The 17,068-nt window shown below is 37.7% G+C and overlaps 1 protein-coding gene across 1 annotated transcript in view; it reads left to right on the plus strand.

The window, feature by feature from the left end:
- LOC122813118 (uncharacterized protein KIAA1841-like) overlaps nt 1-17,068 on the plus strand; it is a 1,352,705-nt gene that overhangs the window by 726,700 nt on the left and 608,937 nt on the right. The window contains exon 9 of the mRNA XM_044085254.1: nt 3,011-3,110. Within this exon, the coding sequence (XP_043941189.1) occupies nt 3,011-3,110 (100 nt within the window). The remainder of the gene's footprint in view (nt 1-3,010; nt 3,111-17,068) is intronic.

Raw genomic sequence — 17,068 nt, forward strand, 5'->3', positions numbered from 1 at the left:
TCACACAAGACAAGGCTCTCTTATCAGTCCTTATTTGTCCACTCTTCAAATGACACTCTGATAGGGTTTTGATCCCTTTTAGGCACCTGATTATGTACTTTGGAATCCTGCAGGAGTCCATGAAACCCACTACTAGAAAATCATAAATGTCCAAATGGAAAAGATTGTCTGTCTGGTACCTGTTTCACCATCAGTATTCCCTATCTGTGGAGTTTCCTGTGGTTCTTTCTTATTTGTGACCTGCTTCATGCTGGGTTGGCATATTCTTCAGTGAAAGCTCACCTGTCAGCCGTTTCAGCTTGTTTACCTTTGACTCCTCCTCTGGCCTCCTTTTGAGCCTGCTTTTTCAACTTGCTTTCAACACTGCACTTGGAAGACTTTTCTTCTATTGGCTTTTACTTCAGCCAAGAGAGTGTCTGAACTTTGGGTTCTCACAGCTATACCTCTCTTTTTTTTTTTTTTTTTTTTTTAGTTTTTCATAGAGACTCTTACTATTAATCCTCCTTTCATGCCCAAAGTAATCAATGAGTTGTTGATCAGTCTTTTATCTACCTTCCTTTTTTCCTTTGTAGTCTGCCAGTGAGAAGGTTCTTCATACCTTGGATTTGCATAGACAGCTCAGATATTTAGACAAAATGAAAGTTATTTGCAAATCTGAGCGGCTTTTTGTTTCTTTTCATCCTAGGACTTTGGGTTTGGCTGTTTCTAAGCAGGTTAGGATGGTGTTCTAATGGTTAAGGTGTTTGACTTACCAACCCAAGGTGCAGGGTTTGAGTCTCACAAGGGATAATTGGCTAGGCTTAAAATGGCTTGCAAGAGCAGTTAGCCTAATATGAACCTATGAACCTAAGCAAACCATCTCCTCCTGGATTTCAAAGGCCATTTCCTTCTATTTTTTTTCATAGCAAATGTTTTACCTTGTCTGTAAAGGTACATTCTGCTAGGGCAGGTGCCTCCTCTGGTGCCTTTTTCAAAGGTTAGGATACTACTGTCTTGAGGCCACTACTTAGTCCTCTGTTCATTATTTCACAAAACATTACAAGCTGAATTCAATTTCTAGGGCAGGTTTTGCCAGTACTATTTTGCATGAGGTTGTGAAGAGTTCCTCTGTGCCTTCCTCCTCCCAGGCTTCCTTTTGAGCCATTGTAATCTCCCTACGGTGAATAATAATGCAGCAGTGATATGGAAGGACATAGTACAGTTGTGTAAAGTCTTACCATAACAGTAGATGTCCTTGTTTTCACTGTTGAAATATTTGCTTTCTTCCTCCTTCCCCCTCTGTTCGGACTCTTGCCTTATCTTCTGTCTCCCTTTTGGCCAAGGGGTCCTTTCTCCCATTTTCCTTGCTTATTTTTCCTTCTGGATGCATATGTTCCTCTTTGCCCTGAGGATATTCTGTGCCTCCTGGGGCTTTTTCAGTTCATAGTGCTTGTATCCCTATGTCACTTTTATGCCCTACATTGTGCATGGGGAACAGTATAAGAGTTGAAGGCTTTGGTATTCTGGGCAGATGTTGGGCTGTCCTTGGCAGATCCCTAAGGTAAAGAAAACTGCAACAGTGAAGAGAAGGACATTTACTGTTATAGTAAGATTTGACACAACTGTACAGAGAACTCCAGTATTTAGTAAGTATGAAATTTGCAGTATGAGGAATTGCCTCTGTTTAGAATTCATTTAGTTGTAAAATGTATTCCATTCTGTGCTAATGACAACATCCGTCTATGGATTATGGTAATGTCTTAGGTTGTGAACTAAATGGAATCGGTGCTTTATCCAGTATTGGGGAATGAGGCATTTAGGGAAGGTTAAGTTGGCTTTATCTGCTGTGAATCTGTGCTGTCTAAGTCTTAATTTAGTTAAATGAAAAAAAAAAAAGTAATCTCCGTGGTATCCCCGAAGTCTCAAAACCCACTAAAGTGTAGTTGGTCCAAAAACAAAATAATGTAAGAAACTTCTCTGTGTGGAAGATTTTCAGTCCATATATTTCTAGTTAATCACTGTATATTAATCAGATCAGACAACAGTAGTAGAAGTAGCAAACTTAAACTTGTCTTAAGTCAAAACAAACCAAAACAAAAAATAATAGAAAATATATAATTACACAGTATTACTAAGTATTCTAACGTAATCCAAGCAAGGCAGGCAAGTTTAAGTTCGCTATACTTCTACTACTGTTGTCTGATCTGATTAATATACAGTGATTAACTAGAAATATGTGGACTGAAAATCTTGCACACAGAGAAGTTTCTTACACTGTTTCATTTAGTTAAATGCAAACATCATGGCTGAATCTGACATCAGTCTGCCTTGGACTGATTCATGGCTGAATCTGACATCAGTCTGCCTTGGGCTGATCATGGAGTTAGTTTTATTACCTGCTTTTTGTTGCTATGCCTGCATGATACTGCTTCAGGTCAGTTTTCATTTTCCTAAACTGTTATTCTGCACTTGCAATATCCATGGCATTGGTAATGTCTAAAAAGATATCTAAATTTAGCATGCTTACCTTAACAGATACATGAATTAAATGCATGTATCAGGTTAGCTAATTTCCTGATATTTATTCTAGCCTATAGGTTTTCTTTTCCACCTTTTGTATGCAGTACTTTTCCATATAGTTTATTGGCTTAGGCAAAGAATTGTTAAGTATAAAGATATCTATTTTATAACTTTGATTCCTACAAGCTCTAGTTGCATGCAATTTCATTATAAGCAAATCTGTCAGAATAAAGCTATCAGGTCACACCAGAAAAGTTTTTTTTTTTTTTTTAGTAGCATGGTTAATCGAAACTTCAAAAGTGTGTGATTAATTTATTGTCTTAAACTTGACCCTAAGAATATGGTCTGTTTGAATTATTGGCTTATTTACAATGTTCCATTTTGAATATAGCAAATCCTGTTATGCAAGTAATAGAAATATGATCAGTGATCCTAGTAAAGCGAAAATGATCATTTTATTTCTAAAGATAGTTTCATCTAAGAATGTTTTATGATTTTTATATTTTTTAAGTGAATCAGGAGATGTACTTTCTGATGAAAAAGAGCTTGAATGTAACACTATTTTGGAACCAAACCTGTGTCGAGGACAGCGGTCTGGAGAAGTTAATGCTGTGAGTAAACCTTTGGTGACTTCCTTATGTTGTGATTTGGGCTTGTTCATGTATTACTGTGTGTTCAGTGGAGATTGATGCACTAGCTCTGATTTGGGACTGGGGAAAGTTTTTTTTACCCTATATCTACACATGTTTAACCCTTACAGAAGCTTCCTGTTGGTAACATTTTCTGTTGCAGTGCTTAAGTTAGACCAAATGTAAGCCATGGCTGATTGACATTAGAAAAGTTGTGCTCAGCAGTCTGAGTGGAACTGCAAATTTATAACCCGTTTCCATATTATAATCCTGCCTGCCAAATCGAGTAACTCCTGCTCCACATTCAACGACAGGAGGTTTTTTTTTTTTTTGGATATTGTTAATGAGTGAGCAGAAGGATTTTCTGCCTCTTGGTGTCTTGTCTGCATATTGATAGTTGGTACTGCTGATCACCTTGGGTATTGCCAGGTAGTACAGAACCTGCTAAATCACTCTGATTCACTATGTTTTCTGGAGGAAGTAAGGAAACTGATGAACCTGATCTTTTATTACAGCAAATGTTATCATTTTATCATTGTAATATCTTTTGTTACCTTCTTACTGAATACACTTTTGTAAAATCTTACTCTCTTGTTATGGCTTATGAGCTCTAGTTATTAAAATAAGAGTTCAACTTGTTAAAATAAAAAAAAGGTTTCAGTGAACAAAGAAAAAAGAAATGAGAAGATTCCCCTGTGTAGTTATTCTGTAGATACTTGTTTTACTTTTTTTTATCAAATTATATTTTTGTAAGTAATCGACATATATTATCTTTGAATAAACTGATGAAAAATCTGTAACTTTAAAAACTAGAAACATAATATGGAATTGCATGTGAAAACAAAAACAAAAAAAAAAAATTAACACCTGCCCCTACACAAAATATTACTGAATTCCTATGTTCAGTGTTATTCTTTGTTGGCTTATTAGGAAGCAAACATACTGGAACACGGAGGTGATGTCTTTTATTGGCTCAGTATCTGACAAATAGGAGTCATTCATTTATGTTGGAGACCGTGCTTTAATATACACTTGTTCCTAGAAAGAGAAGTATTTTATCATTTACTAAAAAAGCCACTTGAAAAATGCAGGGGGGGGGGGGTGTTGCTTGGATGTTTAGCATGGCAACTACCCCTCTGAGGCAGACACAAAGTATGTGCATGACTGTGTGAGTCTGAAACTTTAGCAAACCTAGTTACTGCTTGTCATGAACTTAAGGTTTTCCCGTATGTGATATTACAATTGAGGCTCATTTAACAGAGGAGATAGTAGCTCAAGAAGCTAATCTGATATTTAATGAGAAAATAAATCACAGTAAAAAACTGTGTAGAGAGATTAATTAAATCCACTGAAAAGAAAGAGTTATAATGTATAACTTGCAGTCTGTCTAAGCAAGCAGTTTATGTGAGATAGAAGTTTTGGATAACAGGAAAATATTAATTTGTAGGAATATCCATGTCATACTTAAGTAATGTGGTATGAAAAAGGCAGGGACTACCAAAAGAAGATATTAAGTTAGAATTGTTTAATAGAAGGACAGTGCCAAAACTGTAATAGTAAGAATCCTCTGCAAGATTAAGAGAGAGACCAATCACTGGTATTCTGAAATCATGTTAGTATGCAAAGTGACTTTGTGTGTGGAAATATGTATATATATATATATATATATATATATTTATATATATATATATATATATATATATATATGTGTGTGTGTGTGTTTGGGATCACTACAGATTACCGAACGCTCAAAATCCCGACGCTGAAGATACAGAGACCAGATGACTGAAACCCCACATTACCAAAAGACCAGAAGCGTGAAATGCAAAATCCTGATGTTAAGGGCTTTTGCGTTAGTGCTTCTGGTGTTGCGGTTCAAGTAAGTGTGTTTGTGAGGGGTGTAGTGTGTGTAAGTGTGTGTTGTGACTGTGGTGTGTGAGGGACTATAATGTGTGGGTGTGAGTTTGCCTTGTGTGTCTGTTTGTGCGACCTCAGAGTTAGAATAATAAAGTAGGGGGGTGCATGGGGGCTTGCCCCCCTACCTGGGTAGTGTAGGATGCATTGTTTGGTTGTGGGGGGGAAGGTGTGTGTGTGTTGTTTGGTTGTGTAACTTTCGCGATTTTACATATTCGGTATTGTGGGGTTTCGGGTATGTGGTCTCGGTGTTTTATGCGTCGGGATTTTGGGCGTTCGGTATTTAGTAGTGATTCTATATATATATATATATATATATATATATATTTATTTTACATTTGTTAACCGGGAAAGTCCAACTGGATCCATATCCATTTTCAGCGGAGGCCCGGGGAGAAAAGCTCCAGAAATATTAAACAAATACTATTAAGTATAATACTAACAGCTCATATAATAAAGAATATATACAAAGATAACAAGAAAAAATTGCATTAAGTTAGGAAGTAATGAAAAGGAAGTAGTATACTCTGTGGGTAGAGATGTCAGTAGAAATGAGGAGAGAAAAGATAAAGAAAAAAAATATATATAAGCAAGGAGCTGCGTAGAGAGGTATGCCGAGGGAGATTAACCTGGGCATGTGCGGGTACATAACCAGTGGTCGGTGAAATAATGTTTTGCTGCAATTTTAAACTTTGTTAGAAAGGGTTCTAAGGTTAAGGCAGGAGGGAGTGAGTTCCAAGTTTTTGGTATGTAGTTGGAGAGTAGTGAATCACCATCATGATTGCAGGATGTAGAGGTCTTTAACATGAATTTGTCATTTGATCTCAGTGGTCTGGTACTGGTGTGAGAGATAATTAAGGGTTGTATTCCTGGTACTGTGTCTGGTTGGTAAAGTATTCTATGGGCTAAAGTAAGCTGATTATAGAGAAGTAGATTAGGGAACTCAAGCCATTTGAGTAGTTTCAAATTTTGACAGTGATGTGTATGATAGATAGATCCTACAGCGAATCTAGCGATATGGTTGTAGCAGATGGTTAACTTATTTAGTTTGGTTTTTGAGAGGTTAGTGACAATGGGGGAGGCATATATATATATATATATATATATATATATATATATATATATATATATATATATATATATATATACAGTGGTGGTGCTGCAGTAGCGTTGTCGCCTCACAGTAAGACGTCCTGTTCGATTCTCAGCTAGAGCGTCTTCTGCGTGGAGACATACATGAATGGGTGTACCTTCGTTGAAGGTTGTGTGTCAGGGCTGGCATCTCTGCACGTAAAAATCTACTGCCAATCATTAGCAGACCGGCGTTCTGCTGTGGCGACCCCTAACCGGGAAAAGCCGACAGACACAACAACATATATATGTATATATATATATATATATATATATATATATATATATATTCACTTTACGTGCTCGAAATTCTGAAATATCGAATTTCAGAATCTCGAGCCCATAAAGTGGAAATCCTAAAAGATCGAAAACCCAGAAGCGCGAAATTCAAAATCTCATATTTCGGAGATGTTGAATTAGCGGTTCTGGTATTGTGCTGTGTTCATGGATTCAGGTAAGTGTTTGTTTTAAGGGTTTTGGGTAGGGGCTGTACACAGTGTGTGTTAGTGTGTTTTGTTACTGTGATGTGTGCATGTGAGGGGGAATGTAGCTTGTGTGGTGGTGTTTCATGTGTTTGTGTATGTAGTGTGACCTTGGATTTAGTATATTTAAGTGGGGGGGTGTGGGGGGTGTAGGGGTGCTTGCCCCCCTGCTTGTATGTACGATAGGGTTGTGTGTTTGTGTATGGGGAGGAAGGGAGGAAGGTGTGTGCATGTGTGTGGTGTGTGTGTAGTATAGAAGTTGCGATTTTGAATTTCGCGTTTCTGGGTTTTCAATTCTTTAGTTTTTCCACTTTATGTGCTTGAGATTCTAAAATTCGATATTTCAGAATTTCAAGCATGTAAAGTGAATCTATATATATATATATATATATATATATATATATATATATATATATATACACACACACACACACACACACAGAGAGAGAGAGAGATAGATGTATTTGGCAACAGAGAGAATAAAACAGACATTAACAATTTCATATAGAGACCAAGCAGTTTTCATTTGGCTTGTACTGTTACATTACTATTTAAATGGTCAGGTATTTCCATATAAAACAGGCAGGCTGTTTCATATGTTCAGTTTTCAGCATGCAGTGGTATGGACTTAACTGCACCTTTCAGACAGATAAATGTCATACTTTTATACGTGACTTACGGCACACAGATAAGACATCTTTCTGTTCACTATTCTGTGGCCTGCATATTTATCCTAGTAATTAATTTCTGAAGCAGATAACAGTCTGATAACCATATGAGACCGTGAATGGTGAAAATTTACTTCATTTTTTTATTCTAGTTGCTAAATGCAAACTGTTGACTGTTCTAGCCCTTATTTGGTGCATTTCATTGTGCTCTAAATTGCATAATGTACTTTTGATCTTTATATTATTAGCAGACTTTACCATTAATTTAATTTGGATATTATCACTAATCAGGATTTATATTTGCATTTTCTGAAGACTGAGAAAGTTAGTGGTGAAAGCCTTCCTGAGTAAAGAGTGAAAGAGAGCAATAAAGGTTATAAAGATGAATGAGTTAGCTTCATCATTAAGCTGCTTCTGGGATAAATTGGAAATCAAGAAACTAATCTCTTTGTAATAGTGGGTCATTTTGCCATGTATTGTATGAGCATGCTTGAGATATATGGAGACAGAGAGAGAGCAAATAGGCCTGAAGTCTCTTGACTGAAATTAATATACATTGTTTTTTCTGAGTCACTACTAACATGATGTAGACAATGACTAGCAATCTATGTTTTTTTCTGAAAAGTGTTTATTCTGATCATGGTTATGTCAAGATGAGCAGGCTAGAATGGATTTCTGTATCCCTAACAACTTTCTCCAGACCATCCTATGAGACATTATAGCTGTAATACCTGTGTGGGGTAGGAGTTAGACAGCAATGTACTCCTCACTGGCCACATTTGGTCCTCCGAGGTAAAACCTGAAGGATTAAATAATTTGGCAAGGAAAGAGTACATCCTTGCTCAACTTCCACTCCATTTAGATATTACAGTTGTTATGCTATGAAAATTGACTTTAAAGGTTTTTTCTTTTTAAATTATTTTCCAAGTTTTGCGAGTACTGAACATGCATTCTTGTATTTTTCGTTATTTGTGTGATTCAGATGATGGGAGATTTATTTTATGTTTTAAATAAAAGTAATGCTTAAGTATAGCATCATTTTTGATTTTTATTTCTCAGCTTTGCTGCTAGAGTTTTGCTATTTAGATGGTTATCATTGTTATGACAAGGATAATACTTCGAGAGTGGTTCTCTCATGGGTGAAAGCAGTATGTCTATTTTACTACAGAAACATTTTGTGCATTGTTGACTGCAGTGTCTTTATGTATTTTACATGTTTTTTTTTTCTGTTTTATTAACGCACATTATTTAAGTACTGGGCATTACACTTGTCTTACCATCACAGTCTCCATCCCAATACACCCTCTGTACTGCCATTCACCTGTTACAATCAAACAAAAAATATGTCAGGTTAATTACCAGATTTATAAAACTTATGTTTAATGCCCTATCTAAATTAGCCCTCAGTAGTGATATCCACCCTAACCCTGGTCTTACCGTTACCAACTCCTAACCTAAAAATTTACCTAATAGCTGCTCCTTCTCACAACTAACATCCAACAGAAAGCCATCTGTGTCTTAATATCAGAAGTATAACTAATAAAACCCATGACCCTAAACGCCAACATAGCTTTATACTCTCCTGATATTCTCATCCTGACTGAAACCTGGCTCAAATCTCACATCAAAGTGAGGAAATACTCCCAACAGGTTATAACATTCTTAGAGAAGATAGACTATCTAAGAAAGGGGGGTGGTGTGGCTCTAATGTTTAAACACCACCTCAACATCTATAGTGTGTGTGTGTGTATATATATATATGTATATACATATATACGTATATGTGTATCATGTGTGTGAACTGTAATTTGACATTAAAAGCTTTTTTTGATGGAACTTGTACAGGTTCCTCTCCTATACTTACATGAATTGGGAAAGTGCTTTGAGTGTATAATATATTGATATGTTTGTATTGTCCTTCACATCCTTCATAATTTCTTGCTTCTACCTATAAAATTGATTTTTCATCACCTCTATCAAAATGCCTGTTTTATTTTTATATTTCTAGTTTTGAACAAGACCTCGTTTTTATGAGGTGTTTTCCTGATAATTTTTAAACTGGCCTTTTGGGATATTTGCCGTCGTGTCTTAGGTGACCACTATTCCTTCTCAGTAAGTTAACTACTTTCCTTTTCTTTGTAGCTGTGTTATCAGTTGTTCTTTGTATAAAAGCAAATGTCAGAAAAGGGATGCATTTTATATTTAAAAATCACATTGCCATTCAAATCTTTGAAGAAAGTAACATTTTTGTACAGCCTCAAAAAGATATCCCTTTCAAAAAGACCCTGAGCTGCTGAGCATACCAGAAACTTCCTTTTAGAAAGTCCCCATGAATTAAAAAAAAAATCATTAAGATAGTCAGGTAATAGTGTCTTTCAGGATGTAATAATAAATCATTCAATTCCTTATATGTCAAATAAGCACAAACATCGCTGTACCAGAGATATGATAGAAATGTTTGCTCTGGAAGTCGAACATTGTTAAGCTATGGCTGTGGTATATAAGGATAAAGCCCTGACTACACCCCAGGCAACTCTGGTTTGATTCGTGACTTGGGCATCTGAGGTTCTGGCAGGCATGCATGAGTCTGCCCAAACTGGGAGAAGCGTGTGTACTTGTGAGCACCTCTCAGTCAATCCCTGGTGGAAGCTGGGGCTGTGTAGGGGGACTTTGTCTATAGGCAAGCGAATGTAGCTGAATCCCTCTGAAGCAGGATTATGTGCCTGCATGTCCCCATTGCACATATGCAGTGAGAAGTTATTTTGTGCACTGTGTGGGGGAGGATTTGGTGCATAAAGCAAAAACATACTGCATTAGCAGTATGACACTGCCCCATAGTCCTTGATCTCTTCACTGGCCTTGAACATGGATTGGGTTGAGCCCAGGGGAGACTAAAGCCGATCCAGGTGACCCACTGAATAAGAAAAGGAGTTGGTGGCAGCTGAAAGTTGCGGAGATAGAAAAAAACAAAAATGTTGTACGAGTGCAACTCATAAAACTAAACAAACTATTGTTACAATCACAGTTATCAAAATGCAACCACTCCCCTTTTAGCTCATCTTAGTGTTCAGTATATGCAATTCATATGTTCGTATTTAGTGTGATAAGCGAGTCATCAGAAATCTGCAAATGTAACATAATCTGCAGTTCAGTGTCCATTAAGTACCACACATCATTGAAACTGACTGTTATTGGTCAGCCTTATACTCTCTGTAAAATGCCCTCGACCTGAAAAAGTCTAAGTTCGTGCTTTTGTTATACCTTAAGAATTGTAGGGATGCTAAAAGATGTTTGACACGTTTATTTGACATCTCACATTTTTACCATTTAAAAATCTGTACCTCTGGTGTTTTCTCACACTATCATCTAATGCTTATGATTCATCTTTTTATATTTTTTTAAAACCAGAGTATATAATATCAGGAGAAACAATAACATAAGCACTACTATCAAAAAAGTATCATATAGAACCTGACTATAATAATGATAGAGGACTGCAGAAGCATAATGCTGATGGTTTGCTTAAAGATATAGTTAGAACTATTTTTAGTTCTTGTAAAATATCTCATGAAAGCTAGAAAATTTATACATAGCATATAACTAGGTCATTAGCCCTTATATCATTTTCTTGCTATTTGATGCTCCACTAGTTAAACAAAATCTGAAAAAGTTATATAGAAAGTCTGCACAGTCTTCTGGAACATGTGACCCCCTCCAAAATAGTTGCAAGTGTGTATTTTTAACAAACTTACAGAATTTCAAAATTTCATTCAAAGCTTTGGAACTAATTTCTGGGATGAAATGTATACCTTAAGCAAAAATAGCATACAATCCATGGACAGTACAAAAGAAATATTAACACTATTGTTCATGCAGGTGAACAAAGGGATCTTGTAAGTCCTTTTGTAGAATCTGTTCATCTTTGGTGACAATCGCTATAATCTGTTTTGGGTTTACCAGCCTTCTGTTTCCCATGTCCTGGATAGATTTCATAATCCTTTTCCTGTCCTTCTATGAGGACCAACATAGGTCTCATGTCCGCAAAGGCCCTGAAAAAGTCATGATTTTCTCTTGTGTACCTAGTTACTGACATAGGTTATCTTCTGTTCTTCCCACCACATGAGTACCATGGGCATCAAGCCCTCCGGTTTCCTGTCAGAGAAATTCATCTGCATAGTGACTCATGCTTGAAGTGTTTGGCCCTTTCGAACAAACTGTTCTTTACATAAAGTTAAAATTCTCCTTCTGGACATTGGAGGAAATAAGGTTATGTCTCCTCCTACTAAAATGTATTAATATGTTTGTTTTTGATAAGTATATGCTATATAAAATTACCACAGCCAGTGGTTATTCTGTCGTAGACCTGCACACAAGTTAGACTAATGTGAAATTTGTTTGAAATTTAACAAGTTTGCCTGATCTACAATATCTGAAAGCATTTCCTCTTAACTGAAAAATTCTTAAAATCCTCGTAGAAGCAGTTTAATAAAGTTGATTATCATCATTATTAGGTCTGTGTTGCAATCATGCTGACAGATGGGTTGTATCCTGGCAAGGATACCATACATCCAGCCAGTATACCAAAGTTGAAGTCCTCCTTTCTCATGTGCCATATGTCTGACCTCAGACCTAGGTTTGAGGAATGCATGCTAGTACTTAAAGGAAGTATGGGCAATAAAATCCTCTTGTTGCCAGTCTGGGAAACAAGACTCTGTCTCTAGCTTGGTCTTAAGCAACTTGCTCTAGCAAGTTACATGTTATCTGTGAGTGGAGAGTGAGGGAATCAAATTGACTAGAGAATGAAGCTTAAAGACATTAAGATTTCAGTACTTGAAAACAGCATCAACTTTTCTGTGTTTCCGATCACGACAAATTAGCATCACTGCTGTCGCAAAGCTGTTCAATAGCAGTAGCTCACCAGTAGCATTCACCCTTTGCATCAAGATTTGTGTGGACAACAAGACATTTTCAGCATACCATACTTAAACAATGATCCACTCTTGAGACATCATGCTGAAGGGTATCCCAAGTTGTTCAGGGACAAAAATAAGCAAACATTTAAGGATCCACTTGCCTTTGTGAAGGAACGCTAAGTACCCTATTCAGGACCCTTCCTCATTTTTGAATTATCTGTCTTGTAAACCTTGTCCATTTCATCTAACAGAGGCAAATAACTATGTAGTAGACAGATTCCATATAAGAAAAGGCATAATCAGTGTCTTTCTGACTAGGTCCTGATCACTGTAATAAGAACTGCTCTATATGTCTCTCAAAAAAGATCTGTCTTTACAAATCTAGTGAAAGACACCAGTGTGCATTCAGAAGCTCCCAGCTTGAATGTGCCTTCACAGCCAAATGAAAAAAAAAAACAAAACAAAAAAAAAAACAGAAGGAAGACTTCTTCCATGTCTAAAATGGACATTTCTGTTGAGGCTAGTGATAAGCCTGAAGACCATATAACCTCTGGGCCTGTTCTGCTGTTGCAACCCTGTTGCGACTGGTATGGAGCAGCCTGCTAATATGTCCCACCTGACTAATTAGATGGGCATTAATGCCATGAAGGTGATCCCAGGCTTGTGAACAGAGAGAAACTGGATGGTGTTTCTAAAATATTAGTGAATGAGGGTGTGACACCCCACCTCTGGCGCAGTAATCAAGGAGTCTCAATCCTTAACACTAGCACCAGTGGGGGAAGTACACACACAGTATTTCCAGATGCAGCTCTCTGCATCAAGTTTAATTTCCCTTAAGAGCACAGAGAGACCACAGTCAGTGCAGGGCTGTTTCTCCCTCTTTCCCCAGATCCCCAATTAGACTCCCCCACTGGCATTGCTATAAAGTTGAGATCTCAGCTGAGTGGCCAAGCCAAGACATCCAGCATACTCTGTGTCCAACCAGTGCTTCATGTCCCTGCCCAAGTAGTACATTTCTAAGTATCTAAGCTAAGCTTTGCTATATTCCTGGCTATATCTAAAAGAATTATACTGTACCCTAGTACATTTGATCAGAGCAAGCAAGGCAGATGTGGTGAGTGGATCTTGATGTGCGATCAGAGACAAATACAGAATACTATCTCTCTGAGACTTCCCAAATTAGTATTTCAGATATTACTGCTGGGATAGCTTGTAGAATGACATAATTTCTTGTCATCTGACTTCACTTACCAGGTTCAAAACAACCATTGATGCTAGCTGGTTACATTTAGCATCTACCTGTGAAAATACACAGACAAGGGTTTTTCCCTCACATCTAGTCAAATCCTGGAAGTCATAAAACAATTACCGTCCTACACATTTCAAAACGAGTAATTATTTCACCTTAAAGACAATATAGAAAGCTCTCTAGTACAGCCATTGTGTGTGTAACTGCATTGAAACTGAAAAATAACATCTTTTTTATGGCCCAGCCATAAAGTAATTTAATTTAAACTATTTTCTGGAGTTTTACAAGTTAACCCCGTGTTCCAGTTTCCCTTAACTTGTACACATTTAAACAGTTACTACAGTGTATATACATTATGTTCTTTTCCAGTAGGGTACCCTGTGGATACATCTTTAAGCTCAGTACTTTACGAACCCTTTTCAATACACATGGCTGTACAAACCTAGTTTTATATATACATAACACAGTTCTAATAAAGTTGTAACACAAGTATATTACATGAAGCATGTTGACGTTCACAAATGACTCACAACCATTTACACATAACCATTTACAAAATTTCAGACAGCTTTGCTGGCAGCATCTCTCTCTCTCTGTCACACTTCTATATATAATCATGTTGATCTTCAGAAATTACATCATAATTTACAAAATTCCAGATAGTTGGGCTGGCAATATCTTCTTTTGTGACAGTGGGTATCTCTGATTCTCTTATGGGGGTACATCCAGAGTCATACCCTTCATTTATGGTTTCTTTGGAAACCACAAAAAAGAAAAAGCAAAATACAAAATCCCTTTCATCTTCTTCTGAACCTTCTCTCAGAAATCCTCAACAGGAAGGGCAGGACTTCTCTCTCAGGCTTCTTAAAACCCTCAAGGCTTTAAAGCTTCCACATTTTTTTCTTCTAGCCACTCTACCTTTTTGAAGAGAGAGAGGAATAATTCCCATGAGATTATATATATATATGAAACGGACTCTGAATCTTTGGTTTATTCTTCTCAGCTATAGTCCATCTCTGGGTATGAGTCTGAATCTTAAGATAACTTATCCTCAGACTGTTTCTAAGAACTCTGTTTTGAGGCACCATCCAAAAAGATTATGCAACATTTCATTTGAGAGGGAAAACAACTCTTAGAAAATCAAAAGATAGTGTAGTCTCTTTCACTGGAAGTTCCCAAGCCTTCTGCTGTCCTTCCTGTATTAGAAGGTTTGGAGGACAATTTTAGTTCTGCTTCTGTAGCATTTGATGGTCAAACACCTACACTAAAAATGCATGATCGGTATTAAGTCCCTGATGGCCACAAGTACCTTTACAATAATCCTACACCTAACCTTGCAGTTATTTCAACAGACTCAGACAGGCCAGCCAAACTTTTTTGATCCTCAAATGCCTTCCTTAATGATTAAGACACTGTAAAAGTTGCAGACTCCAAATCTGACCTCAAAGCAGTGAAAAGTGGAGTACAACAGGGTTCCGTCCTGGGACCTCTCCTGTTTGGTATCTACTTCTCTGAAGTACAGGTTAAGACAGAAGGCCTCTGGCTAATCAAGTTTGCAGATGACTGCAAACTAGGAGCCATAGTCAAGTCCCCAAATGATTTGGACATCCTACAGAAGGGCCTCGCTGAGACAGATGCCTGGTGTCAGAGCCATGGCCACAAGCTCACTGCCAAAAAGTGCAGTGTCATCCCCTTTGGTAAAAAAAAACTCTGTACCCATGAACTGCCGCATAGGCAGCAATCTAATTAACACCGAATGTGTGATAAGAGACCTTGGGACCCGGGTGGACAGTAGTCTTTCCTTTGATCGTCACATCGCCACAGTAGTCAGGAAGTCCTTCTCCATGGCATACCTCATCATAAAAGTGTTCTCATCCAGGAAAAAAGAGGTCATTGTTTCCCTCTAGTCGACACTCATTAGACCCATTATAGAGTACAATGCCCCCTTTTGGAATGTACCTCACAAGACATCTGCAGCAGCTGGAAAGGCCACAGAAGTACCTCACAAAGAGGATTACTGGCCTCAAACAAATGGCCTACACTGACCGCCTCAAAAAACTCCAGCTTTACTCCGTAGCATATCGCCTACTCCGAGGTGATCTCTGCCTAACATATAAAGCTATGTCAAACCCAGAGCTGTTGGACATATGCTACACCTAAAGAAATCCCAATCCCTCTGAGCTACATTCTCTAGGGACCTAAACCTGGTCACCACAATAAACAGGACATGCTGGAGGGATAGATTCCTGTCCCAGAGACTTTCCATACTCTGGAACAGGCTACCCATCTATGTCAACAAAGTTCTTCATTAGCACTCTTCAAGAAAAATCTTGATGAGTGGATGGGAAATAGGAAATACACCCCGCGGATCACTTCTGTGTCTCTGCTTGACAGTGACACAGGAAAATAACTTTCTTGGGTGGCGTAAGCCAGGGAACCTTATTGGCTAGGCTTACGTAGGCCTTTGGGCTGATAGCCTAGTACCTGCCTATGAACCTATAAGACAGTAGGGCAATGGACAAGTATGGAAAGAAAGTGTATATTTCAGCCACTTCAGCTCATTAACACAGGTACAAACACATAAAAGAAAACAAACCATAATAACCTTTTTTTCATGCAGTATACTTTTCTTTAACAATTAGTATTCACTCCAACATTACATAAATTGTTCACTTCCTTCCTTCCCTTAAACCTCACTCCTTTTTATGCATACTGTATGTTGTTCCCACAGATACCATTTACTTCTGTGTAATTTGCCCTTTCCTTTTTACAAGGACCCTACCTCCAGTTCTTTTTTAATCTGTTTTGCAGTATTCTATACTTCAGTTACAGTTGGCTTATATACTGATTTCCATTTTCTTGTAAATGCTTTTTGTCAGCCAGTAGCATTAAACTTAGTAATGCAATTCAGAGCCTATGTTACAGCTCAGAAGAATTTTCCCATCACACCTCTGTAGCATTTGTTGTCTGAGGAAAATTCTCCGAAGTCTGCTTGGGGTATAAAAATACCAATGCAACCACTTATTTATTTATTAAACATTTATTTACTGGGCAAGTCTGACTGGAACAGAGCCCATTTTCAGTGGAGGCCCAGGGCGAAACACTCCAGATGCATGTTTTGGAATGTGGGAGGAAACCAGAGCACCCAGAGGAAACCCATGAGAATGCAGGGAGGAGACATAGACTCCACACAGAAGGCACCCCAGACGAGAATCGAACCGGAATACCTCTTACTGTGAGGTGACAATGCTATAACTGCTGCACCACTGCACTGCCCCAAGGAAAAATCCCAAACCTTCAGAACTTTGAATACTTGGGAGCCATATAGATGTCCATTGTTCTTTGGTAAATTGCCTTTCTAGTCTCTTCCTGATGTTTTTTAACCTCCTCTAATTCTTTTTTTTGGGTCCGCTGATTGAGTCTTAAGAGTTATTATGCTACGTGTTATATGCCTTTGTAATTACCCTCTTTAACAGCTGCTTGTATTTTAGACGCCATTATAAATACTACTCTAGCTGGTCTTTCATTCAACAGTTCCTTATCCCTTTCTGTTTGCCTATACTCCATTGATCTGTGGTATGGA

Source organism: Protopterus annectens, chromosome 1.part1 (assembly GCF_019279795.1).
Source record: "Protopterus annectens isolate FY-2018-M chromosome 1.part1, PAN1.0, whole genome shotgun sequence".
NCBI lineage: Eukaryota > Metazoa > Chordata > Ceratodontiformes > Protopteridae > Protopterus > Protopterus annectens.